Source organism: Sphaeramia orbicularis, chromosome 20 (genome assembly GCF_902148855.1).
Source record: "Sphaeramia orbicularis chromosome 20, fSphaOr1.1, whole genome shotgun sequence".
NCBI lineage: Eukaryota > Metazoa > Chordata > Actinopteri > Kurtiformes > Apogonidae > Sphaeramia > Sphaeramia orbicularis.
In genome coordinates this window covers 34,118,045-34,131,166 of record NC_043976.1, presented here as the reverse complement: position 1 = coordinate 34,131,166, position 13,122 = coordinate 34,118,045, and the positions used below count along the sequence as shown (strand labels likewise).

At 34.4% G+C, this 13,122-nt stretch overlaps 1 protein-coding gene across 1 annotated transcript in view; it reads left to right on the top strand.

The window, feature by feature from the left end:
- The window catches only part of map3k15 (mitogen-activated protein kinase kinase kinase 15), a 71,210-nt gene that overhangs the window by 3,666 nt on the left and 54,422 nt on the right, over positions 1-13,122 (top strand). The window contains exons 2-3 of the mRNA XM_030123529.1: positions 5,716-5,855; positions 6,114-6,137. Of these exons, the coding sequence (XP_029979389.1) occupies positions 5,716-5,855; positions 6,114-6,137 (164 nt within the window). The remainder of the gene's footprint in view (positions 1-5,715; positions 5,856-6,113; positions 6,138-13,122) is intronic.

Here is a 13,122-nt window from a genome sequence, read left to right as displayed (position 1 = left end):
TGTACTTTTACTGAAATAAATTGAGTTTGACACCTCTGCTTTAGACAATGACAGAAAAATGTTGAAAATAACTGTTATTTTGAACATTTGTTGCTTTTATTTTTGACAAAAGCATATAGGAAGATACTAGAGGACCACATCTAGACCTGAATATCCAAATAACCTGTGTGAGATTTAGACAGTGGAGTGTAAACCTGACCTTTGACCTTTTGTCTGTTGTATTGATAAACTGCATCTGGCTGTAAATTCAGTATTATGACGTAAAGTGCATGAGTTTATGAACCTGTGTACAGCCCAATATGATCTCGCATGGGTCAGACCAGTAAATTAACCCTCTGGTATTCGGGTGCGCTTTTTAGGCACACTTTGCACTTCATTTTAAAAAAACTTCATATTATTTTTCACAATTTAAATAAGGTTAGAATTCAAAAGTTGTTCATTTTTGCATGATCTTTAAAATTCTGGCCACCAACTAAAATTTTCACATTGTAAACAAAAGAAAATTACAAGACTAGCATCTGTCTCCCAAGTGTGCCTAAAATGCACTATTTCTTCCATTTGATATGTGTGATTAGGGCTGACCTTGATTTACAAAAATAAAATCAAATTAGAGCAGAAAAATAAATCAATATACAATATTTAATAGTTTGATTTATAGGTGTGCATTTTACGCACACTTGGTGACAGATGCTAGTATGTTTGAACATTTCACCTAGCGCCAAAAATAATAATGCAAATTAACCAATATTGGAGGTAATCATTAACATATGCCAGGATGAAAAAAATCAAATAATATGTGAACCAATTATTATGTAGTATATTGAAAAAAAATATATATATATATTTTGTTTTTGTATCCAAAAAAACGGTTTGTTTACATTATAAACACAGCATTTAAAGGGTTAAAAAATATGACAGTTATTGAGAATTTGGTATTTTTATTTACGGCTCAAGTTGATGAAATAGAAAAAAGTGTAAAAGAATTAAAAACAAACTGTATGAAAGTTTTTTTTGACATTATTCCACAAGTGTGCAAAAAACGCACACTTGGTGCTTAGTAGGGGCCTTGGTGGATGGGATACCGGAGGGTTAATAACATAATAACCTATAAATAATGATAATAATAACATTTTGTCTGTGTTTTAGTGTGAAAAAAAACTAAAATAACATTATGATGTGTGAACAATAACATGTTAATAACCTGAACAACCATGTACAACCTCCATGGGTTTTACTGGGGAATCAATGTTGTAGAAGATGACTGTGTTGCCACGGTAACTATGGATCCTCTGAACGTCCAAATGGGTCATATCTGATGACCATGAAAAGATGACAAACTGTATTTTTGTACCAATTATTTACGTGTATTTCTAGGATTAGTGGACCAACAGTTTAGATCAGTAGATGGTTTTGGTCGCTGGTGGATGTTTGGGTCTTTATGGGTTAATGATAGTGCAGATCTGTAAATAAACATTACATGGAAGTCACCTCCAGTTCCAGTTTTATTTTAGAGGGCACACATGGAATACATTAAGGCCCATAGGAGCGTTATTTGATTCTGTTTGACACCCATCATTGTTTGAGCTTCATTTTTTTCTCTAGTGCCAACAATTACCTAATCATATAATCCATCAGTCTGTCTTCACCAAAAAGCTGCCACCTACTCAGATGGAAAAGACGACACTCGACACTGTCTCAAAAGCTTTTAATTGACAGATGATTATCCCGTCTTATGTTGTCTTCACCTCAGCTGAAGACAACACGGGGACAGATGAGTTATACCAATATGACGTTTTAAGTCAAATAGGCAAATCTAACGCTAAGATTTTGAGGAGTTTCAGAGCTAAAGTACCACCATAATGAGTTTCAGTGCGTGCATTCTTTGTCGTATTCCTGTAACTAATAACATAAGTGGTGGAGAGCTGCCAGTAGGATAATGAAAGGCTTAAGGGGATATGATCCACAGTGTATGGAATGCATCTTATGTTGATGTTACTAGATCTGCATTTGGTTTTAGGCTACAGGACTACTGTGAAGTTACCACGGTATTTTCCATGCGTATCTGATCTGCAGTTTTTATTCAGTAATATAGACAGTATTGTGCAAAGGTCCACCCTCTAGGTTTCTTGTTTTGCAGGGTTGAAATGAGCACATGTATTTATTTCTTATTCTCTGTCCTTCACATGTAATAAAAAAATACAGTAAATGTGCACAGCTTTAAACCATAAAGACCCAGTGCTACTTTTAGGCCAGTTCCCAAATTAATTTTTCTTTCTATTTAACCTTTTTTAAGTGATTTATCACCATTTATTATATTATCCTCTGTATTTGGCATTTTTTCAGTGAAAACCAGTTGTTTTCCTATATTTAATTATCTGATCATGTACTTTAATCATCATTCTGATATTACGTTTGAGGGTTATTATATCAAAAAGAGAAAAAACTAAAGAAAAAGGGACTTTTCCAGGAAAATATATCAATAACTGAACATAAAAACAAGTGCCTCCATTCACTTTCATTGATCCAACTCCATGGGTTTTACTGGTGAATCAATGGTCACACTAGAGCAGGGGTGTCAAACTCATTTTAGTTCAGGGGCCACATTCAGTCCAATTTGATCTCAAGTGGGCCGGACCAGTAAAATAATAACAGTGAAAAAAAGGAAAATTAAATTGTGATAATGTTAACATCTTCAAAAAACAGAATAACATGAACAACTGGAAAAACAACTGCAATTTTAACAATATTCTGCCTCAGATTATCAGTTTATCATTTATACATGTGCATTACAACTGACATTATAATTACACACACGCAAAACATTTAATAACAGGCAGAGTAATGGTAAAATTGCATTTACTTATCTTAAGAGATTTCAGGTTATTCACATTTTTTGTAAAATAACAGTTTTTTAATACAAACATTTTCATGTAATTGTACTTTTTTACACTAAAAGAGAAAATTTGCTGTTTTCAGTATTTATAGGTTTAATATGATAGTATTTTATTGGTTCTGATCCACTTGAGATCTGATTGGTCTGTATGTGGAATCTGAATTAAAATGATTGACATCCTCGATTGTTAATATCTTCAGTGTAATTTTTGTATTTCACAAATCCATCCCACGGGCCAGATTGGATCCTTTGGCGGACCGGATTTGGCCCCCGGGCCGCATGTTTGACACCTGTGCACTAGAGAGTGACTTTAACCTTTAGAACCCATTTAGTTCGGTTTTTTTTGTGTGTCTTTTCACCCATAAAGACCCAAACAGCCACCGGCAACTCAAACCATCTACTGTTTTCGTAGATGTGTGAAATTTCGCCTAGTTTAAGTAAATGAGAAAAAAAAAAAGATGAAAAAAATTCATACAAACTTTGACCTACTTTTCCCAAAATGTATTCACATTTATTCTGGGTCACTGACAATCTATAAACCCAATTTGGTTTGAATTCAACCAATAGTTTTGCCGCTAAAGTGTTAACAAAGAAACAAACCGAACCAAAAATGATACCCCTTGCCTCCTCTTTGGGGGTGGGATAATAATTCTGAACATTTAAAGGCAGGTCCTACCTACTAAATGCAACCACTTTGGTTTATAGAACGTGTTTTTTCTGTGAAACTTTTGATTTTACTGCTGTATATACTTCACATATATCCAGATTGCATCTTAAAACAGAAACTGACAAATACATATATGTGGACAACAGCTTTTGCATAGTAGTGCATCTTAAAATCATGTTAAACAGGAGCAAGTGTTTTGTATCCTAACCTAAATTCCCACTAGACTACCATAACAGTGCAGTACATCTCAGGTATGTACTTACAGCTTTCAGAGGAGCGCCTCCCTACTAAATGAATGTGCCTCTACATGTTTATTCCTGTTTTCTCTGAACTGACTTACAGTTCCTGTTTTTCATAGCGCACTGATCATTGCATCTGTTCTGTGGCTCAGAACAAGTGATAGCATACTTGTTTTTACTGATGTCAAGCCAGACTAAAACACGCTTTTCTTCTTGTTGTAATGCTTTCCTGTAGCTCTAAAGTAATTGTAAACTTTCCATTCAACACCAGAGCCCATCTTGCTTATTTTTTGTTCTGCACAATTGATCAAATCGCAGTCATTATGTTAGCCACTGCAGTTAAATAATCGCAAAAGTCCTCAGTGTAAATGTGCAGATTAAGGAGGATTAAAGGTGATATAATGGCAGAAAAAAAAATTAAATAGCTTGTTGGGTGATATTTTGAATTGTATGACAGAAGAAAAGAGGGGTGCATGTAATGTAATGTATAGTAAATGCAAAATGAAAGTGATTTTTTTAAGACCCCCCCCCCTTCTACGAGTTGTATGTGGCAGGTATTTGTTACCCCGAGAGGCAAGGGGTATTGTTTTTGTTTTGGAACAGCAGGTCAAAGTTCCAATTTTTTAAATGAATTTTTTAAATCTTTTTTTTTTCCCATTTACTTGTAATGGGTGAAATTTCAAATGTTGATAGCAGCAAAACTATTGGTTGAATTCATACCAGATTGGGTTTATAGACTGCCAGTGACCCAGAATAGATGTCATTAAATTTTGGGAGAAGGTCAAAGTTCTAATTTTTATGAATTTTTAAATCTTTTTTTTTCCTACTTATACTGAGTGAAATTTCACGTCTATAAAAACATGAATTTTCTTTTAATTCACTTCAAACTTGGCACATATATCGAGGCAATTAATATGCTGACATCAGCACACGCATAGACAAGATGACATCAGTTCAATCGATGCCAAAATAAGCTACAATCCATGTGAGGGGCGGGGTTTGTTGTGCCTGGAACCACTTGTTGCATTAATTTTCTGATGTTTTATACCAGGTTCCATTCAAGACTTGTTAGATGTTTCTAAGAGTTGGTGCTGCCTCTTGACATGGGGTCAGGGGTCACACTAAGTAGTGACTTTAACCTTTAGAACCTGTTTAGTTCAGTTTTTTGTGTGTCTTTTCACCCTTAAAGACCCAAACAGCCACTGGCGACTCAAGATAAACAAAGAATCAATTTATTTCAAACTTGGCACATATATAGAGGCAATTGATATGCTGACATCAGCACAGGCACAGACATGATGACATCAAGGCAAGGCAAGTTTATTTGTATAGCACATTTCAGCAACAAGGCAATTCAAGGTGCTTCACACAGGACATTGAAATAAAAGAAACAAAAAGAAACACATTTAAAACATTATAAAAGAAACATGTAAAAGGTGATTAAAAACAGCAAGTAAGAAAACAACACAAAATCAAAAAAAAAAAAAAAAAATACAATAAAATAAAATAAAAATAAAAACACACACATATTAAAGTAAAAGTTGCAGTGCAGAGTTTCAAAGAGAATATAAAATTTAAAAAGTCAAAAGCCTTTTAGTCAAAGGCAGCAGTGAACAGGTGAGTCTTTAACCTTGACTTAAAAGAACTCAGACTCTCAGCAGACCTGATATTTTCTGGTAGTTTGTTCCAGATATATGGAGCATAGAAACTGAATCAGAGAGAAGTTATCAAGAAGCGATCGATACAAAAATAAGGTACAACATGTGCAAGGGGCAGCCTGAAAGCACCTGATTACAATTGATAATCTATTCTATGACATATTTAATTTTTTGTCCATACTGCTGAGCACTAAGGTGACCCAAAACATGTTCCACCTGTGTGTTATTTTCATCATAACTATTTTTTTCTCCTTCCAGACATCGCCGTCGTCGACATGAGCGACGTTTTTCGACAGCCCTCCTTGTTCTACCATCTGGGTGTGAGAGAGAGCTTCGACATGGCCAACAACGTCATCCTGTACCATGACACCGACCCAGACACGGCCCAGTCGCTGAAGGTACGCGCACACGCACACCTTCCTGAATGGAGTGTCGAGGTCGCTAAAGCGCAGGGGTGACATTACCAAGTGCTTCCTCAGAACAAAGTGATCCTCTCAGTTATTTCCAGACTGGCATGTGTGCAAAGTGGACAGCGTGATGTGTTTGTGGGCCGCTTCAACAGCTGGTTATGAAGGAGGGAAAAAAACAAGTTTACGCAATAATCCAAACATACTGTTACAGTCCATCCTCACATGTACGTTACTGTGTTATTACAGGACATGGTGGCACAGAAAAACACAGTAAGTTTCCCTCTGTGTGTGTGTGTGTGTGTCTGTGCTTTGATTTATGTGTACACACTGTCTTGTTCTATTTGTGGAATAATATCTGTGAAGTGCCATTCGTCCTGTCACGCTCGATGCATGCCGGAATGCACATGTGCATACTTCCTCTGCCTACCGCTTCCTCTTTGCAGTACACCCATACATGCATACAGCTCTGTGTACTCATATAGACGAATGCTAAGAGGCATTTCACATTGAACTTTGGATTTTTTATTGTATTTTTTTGCAAGATAATTAGGGATGCACGATAACTGTTTTTTACAACCAAGACGATAACCGATAACTTCCTGCTTCTCGTAAGTGATACTGATAACAAACAATAATAGTTCCCATTCTTCAAATTCTTTTATTACACTGGGTTACAAAAAAGTGTTTTTTGCAAGTTGTCTAGGTTTTTTCAACTTAATTAGGACCATTTTGCACCACTAAATCCAAAAATGACATCTGTTTTTCTCAATCAGGTCAGGATTTTTTGCTAATTTGATTTTGAAAAATTTGATCTTCTCAGAAAATATAATAATTAATACCAAAATAAGATTGGTAAGCACACTTTATGAAACTTGTGACTTGATTCCTGTTAGGTACAATGGTGTATTCACTGCAGATATAGCAGAATACGTCAGGCTTATTTTTGCAAGATCTTCTAGTCGAAGCCATTTCATTCACCTGTAATATTAAAAAAAACCATTAATCATAAATTGGCAAAAGTAAAATCTTCAGAACACGTTTATTGCAAGAAATATGAAAGAATTTTGTATCATATGATGTGAAAATGCCAAAATGTTAAAAAGCCAATATGTAGCATAGTTCAGAAAGTTGACCTGATTGAGCAAAATTAATGTGATTTTTGGATTCAGCACACCAAAATGATCCTAAATCAGCTCAAACAACTTAAACAATAAATTTGTTGTTGACCAGTGTTATTATTTCAAGTCAGTGATAAAACTCAGTTAATAGTAAAACAAGTGGTGCCAGGCACAACAAACTCCGCCCCTCGCACATATAGTAGCTTATTTTGGCATTGATCCAGCTGATGTCATCACATCTATGCGTCTATATATGTGCCAAGTTTGAAGTAAATTGAAACAAAATTGCTGTTTTTATAGACATTTGAAATTTCGCCCATTATAAATAAATGGGGGAAAAAAGATTTTAAAAATTCATAAAAAATTTTAACATTGATCTACTTCTCCCAAAATGTAATGAGATCTATTCTGGGTCGCTGGTAATTGATAAACCCAATCTGGTAGGAATTCAACCAATAATTTTGCTGCTAGTGTTAAGAAACAAACAAACAAAAAAACCCAAAACAAACCAAAAACAACAACGTGCACTGTGTACTGGTGAAATGTGTGATTTAGATTTATTATTATTATATAATTATTGGTGCCGATAGTTACTGTGCATCCCTAAAAATATGCAATCACATTTAAGGTAGAACATGTTGAAACTATCTAATTAGTTTTTTATTTTTTATTTTTTTTGTTAACAATGAAAAAAAAAAGAAATAATTTCCTTTTATTTGTGTCTGTCAGATGCACCCACACTTTCCAACTCAAAAAAAATATATTCCCACAAATATTTCCAGATAATATTTGAGATTTTAAGGATGTCTGAATACTTTTTTCCACTACCATAATTATAAAAAAAGTCTGTATATGGTTTGAACATGGAAGGACAGTACATTTCCACTTGGCCTATGTGACATGTAAACACAGCTCCTATACTTATAGCACCTGAAATGTATGTGTGACGTATGTGCGATGTGTTTATGTGCACGTGTGCGTGGGTGGAGTAGTCCTCTCGTTCTCCAGCGTTAGGTTTTCCCTGGGTTCAGTTGCCCCCAGAATACAGAGGCTCTGGATTGCGCAATAAAGTAGGTACCGAGTTGCACCGAAGCATGCCCAGACTAATAATAACAATAACAACAGTAAACAAAGGGGTGTGGCGTGGGACAACTGTTGTCCTGTTGTCCTTGAGGGATGTTGTTGTGTGAATAACAAAAGCAACCCCCTGAGAATATACAGCTGATTAAAGCAGAGAAGGACACGTTCAGTCTCGGACATGGAGTCAATCCCTACCCTCTGCAGACCAAGCTCCTAGATGAGATGATTAAATTAATAGCATTCTGTTCTGCAGCGAAGGACACCATGCCCATGTGGCCTGCAGACCGGGTTACACGTCCACTTCTACAAATTTGGAAGAATTTAGGAGCCATGTTACTCGACGGCTATGAGTCCTTTCCTGTATTTAACCATTTCATGCATGACATCCACATTTGTGCACTGCAAAAAATCCAAATCTTACCAGGTGTATTTTTCTCATTTCTAGTCAAAATATCTCATCACACTTAAAATATGACATAATCACCTAAAGCACAGGTGTCAAACATGCGGCCCGGGGGCCAAATCCGGCCCGCCAAAGGGTCCAATCTGGCCCGTGGGATGAATCAGTGAAATGCAAAAATTACACTGAAAATATTAACAATCAAGGATGTTCAAACCATTTTAGGTCAGTTTTATCTAAAGTGGGTCAGAACCAGTAAAATACTATCATAATAATCTATAAATCTTGAAAATTTTCGTCTTTGTTTTAGTGTACAGGGTGGGGAAGCAAAATTTACAATGAACATTTAGTTGTTTTTTCTCAGCAGGCACCACGTCAATTGTTTTGAAACCAAACATATATTGATGTCATAATCATACCTAACACTATTATCCATACCTTTTCAGAAACTTTTGCCCATATGAGTAATCAGGAAAGCAAACGTCAAAGAGTGTGTGATTTGCTGAATGCACTCGTCACACCAAAGGAGATTTCAAAAATAGTTGGAGTGTCCATAAAGACTGTTTATAATGGAAAGAAGAGAATGACTATGAGCAAAACTATTACCAGAAAGTCTGGAAGTGGAGGAAGCAACAAAAAACGTACCAAAGCTTTTATTAAAGCTCTCAAATCCAAAATCCTAAAGGATCCAACCAAATCCATGAGAAAAATGGCAATTGAACTTGAGGTAGACAACAAGACCGTTAGAAATGCAGTAAAATATGATTTGAAGTTAAAATCTTACACAAGAACACCAAAACACTTGTTGACAACAGCAACAAATCCAACTTTAGCAATTTTTGGGAATCATGTTTATGGCCGCCTTCTAGTCCAGATCTAAACCCTCTGGATTCTGCTATTTGGGGTGTTTTAGAACATGCTACGAATAGAACATCACACAGCAATGTCAACTTTCTTAAAGATACTATTAAAGAACAATGGGAGAAGTTGTCACCCGAATATTTGAGGAACACTTGCGCAAGTTTCAGGAAGCGTGTGAAGGCAGTTATTGAGAAAGAAGGAGGACACATAGAATAAAAACATTTTCTATTATGTCAATTTTCTTGTGGCAAATAAATTCTCATGACTTTCAATAAACTAATTGGTCATACACTGTCTTTCAATCCCTGCCTCAAAATATTGTAAATTTTGCTTCCCCACCCTGTAAAAAAGTTAAATTACACAAAAATGTATAATAACCTGAACAAATACGAACAACCTGAAATGTCTTCACAGAAGTATGTGGAATTTTGAAAATATTCCGCCTGTTGTTTAATGTCATATGTATTTGTAGATCGACTGTGATCTGTAAGTTGTGATGCACATGTATAAATGATAAACTAAGGCGTAATATTTTTAAAATTCCACTTATTTTTCTTAAAAATTTTCAGATTCATGTTGTGTTCAAGCACGGTTCGTAGATTTTTCATTATATTTTCATTATGGAATTTTACTTTTTTCCCTCAAAAACATAGAGAAAACTTTGGAGTTGACATTATTTATCAGTTCTTATCCTATTATTTATATTATTTTACTGGTCCGGCCCACTTTATATCATATTAGGCTGATGTGGCCCCTGAACTAAAATGAGTTTGACACCCCTGACCTAAAGAGTAACTTTTCAGTGAGATATAACTTGTTCCACTGGCAGATTTTTTGGGCTTAATTTAAGATTTTTTTTGCTTAATTTGAGCAAAAAAACCTGCCAATGGATCAAGTAAAAATTATCTTGTTAAGATTTCTTACAATAAGATTTTAAAGATCTATTGTCTAAAAATAAGTTCTTATATCTCACTGAAAGGTTACTTTTTAGGTGATTATGTCATATTTTAAGCGTGATGAGATGTTTTGACTAGAAATAAGAAAAATACACTTGGTAAGATTTAGATTTTTTCCAGTATGGACACATATTTATTTAACCCTTTCATGCATGAATTATGAGAATCTTAATCAAGATTTTTTTCCGGAGTGTTTTTATTCCTCTTTAGGCATGAAAAAAAAAAAGCTATTCGATAGATTTTTTATGAATCTATTTAATCACAGTTACAAAAATGTTCACTCAGCTAGTCACCATGCGTTTAATTTTAGAAGCAAAGAAACATATATTTACTGCTATACCATGTGAAAACTATTAAATAAAAACATTTTTAATGCTGCTAATCTGATGTTTTCTCACATTTTTACATACCTGCATGGAGATAATAAGCAAAAAAATAAACAACTTTTTGTTTTAAAAAAAAAAAAAAAAGTTTATTTCAGTCTAGTAACAATTAGCAATATTTTCCATTCGAACATGTTACTGCACATCAGGTTCATCTACAGCAAAGTTCCAGTAATGGTATGAACCGCAGCGTGTGGGATGATGTACAAAACAACAAATCCATAAATCTTCAAGAAAACACCTTAGATCAGCTGTCCACTGTAGTGACCACTATGCATTAAAGGGTTAAACTCACTTTCCAAAGGGTTATAAAGGCAATATTCTCCAAACCACATGGGGGCAGTCTCTATAGACCCTAAGCAATACAATGAAAAAAAAGTATCTTCTTAGTTTTAGAACTTGGACTGCTTTGTGATCTCATAAAGTTGACCTCGTAAGACCCAGCGATGAGTTTTCTGTCCACGTTTGTTGACAATAGTTTCACAGTTTTATACAAAAAAACAAAACAAAAAACCAAACTGTCCACCACAAAGGATATTCCATAAAAATTGTGAAATAAATGCATCTGAAAAAACTGTTGCATCATGATGTTTCAAATATTGGCAATTATTTAATTTAAAGAAGACAAAACTTGTAGTTTCCTGGGTCTCAGGAGGTTAAATATCTTCTTAACCCTTTCATGCATACTGGTCACTACAGTGGACAGCTATTCTACCGCTGTTCTCTTGTATATTCATGGATTTTTTTTTTGATTTTTTTTTTACACATATCTTTATTAAAGTTTTAAGACACTACATATCTTTTCTGACATGAATTGGTAACATGTAGATCTCTCCTGAGCATAAACCCCCAGAATCACAAGCTCTCCCCATAGTTTTCACACAGTTTATCAGTAAATACATGTTTCTGTGCATCAAAAATTAAACGTGTGGTGTTCAGCTGAGTGGACATTTTTGCAACTTCATGGAAACTAGGTTCATTAGAATATTTTTTTCCATTATTATTTTTTTAATTTTTGTTAAATTATTTCTATTTTATATATTTATTTTTTAGTTTTCAGAAGAGAATTTTCAATCGCATTGTTTTTTTCATGCCTAAAGAGGAATAAAAACCCTCAGGAAAAAAATTTTGATTAAGGTTCTCATAATTTGTGCATGAAAGGGTTAGTAATAGACTACTGGGGACAACTGCAGTTGAAAGTGGGGACTTTAAACACTCACACTTTTTATTTGATGTTGATACAGCAAATACAACCAGAGATATGATGGTTTGAAACCAGAGCAAACAAACATGAATAAAAGTATGGAAATGAGGTGGTGGTGGTGGGGTGTTATATTTCTTACCATATCGTCATCATTTTTTGTCCTTTTTCAAAATGGAAAACGCAGACAAATATTTGCGTATAGTTTTAATTTATTTTAATTAAAATTTATATGCCTAATATTTAGAACCAATATTCACTTTTAAGTCGTTGAAAAGGTTTGTTAAGCATCTTTGTGTTATTTATGCAATAAATTATATACATTTTTTGAATCGGATTTTTATTTTTTGTGTTTCTTTTGGCCTTTTATGTTGATATAGTAGGTTAAAGTGAAAAAATTATAAGCAGATGATATAGATCACTGGTGTCAAACATGTGGCCCGGGGGCCAAATCCGGCCCACCAAAAGGTCCAGTCCGGCCCTTGGGATGAATTTGTGAAATACAAAAATTACACTAAGATCTTAATCCTTTTAGTTCAGGTTCCACATTCAGACCAATTCAATCTCAAGTGGGTCAGACCAGTCAAATACTATCATAATAACATATAAATAATGACAACTCCAAATGTCTCTTTGTAAATGTAAATATTTTCATGTATTTACACTAAAACAAAGTATAATTTTTGCAAAAAATGTGAATAATCTGAACAAATATGAACATCCTGAAATGTCTTAAGAGAAGTAAGTAGAATTTTAACAATATTCTGTCTGTTATTAAATGTTTTGAGTATTTGTGGATCCACTGTGATCTGTACGTTATAATGTACATGTGTAAATGATAAACTGAGGCAGAATATTGTTAAAATTACACTTATTTTTTCAGTTTGTTCATGGTATGCACATCTTTTGAAAGGATAGTTTGTAGATGTAAACCGTTTCATGGTGTAAATTAACTTTTTTCACTCTAAAACATAGAGAAAAGTTTGGAGTTGAAATTAATTATACATTATTTTGTTATTATTTTACTGGTTCGGCCCACTTCAGATCAAATTTAGCTGAATCTGGCCCCTGAACTAAAATGAGTTTGACACCCCTGATATAGATGAAGTTGTGCTGAAAATAGTAAATAATAGTATATATAGCGTATAAAAGCAAAATCAAAAGTACTCAAAAACGGCCAAAATGGGCTCAGACCCCTAAGGGTTAAAATCAGTAGATGCCTTTGGTTGACGACAGCTGTTTTAGGGTTTTAATAG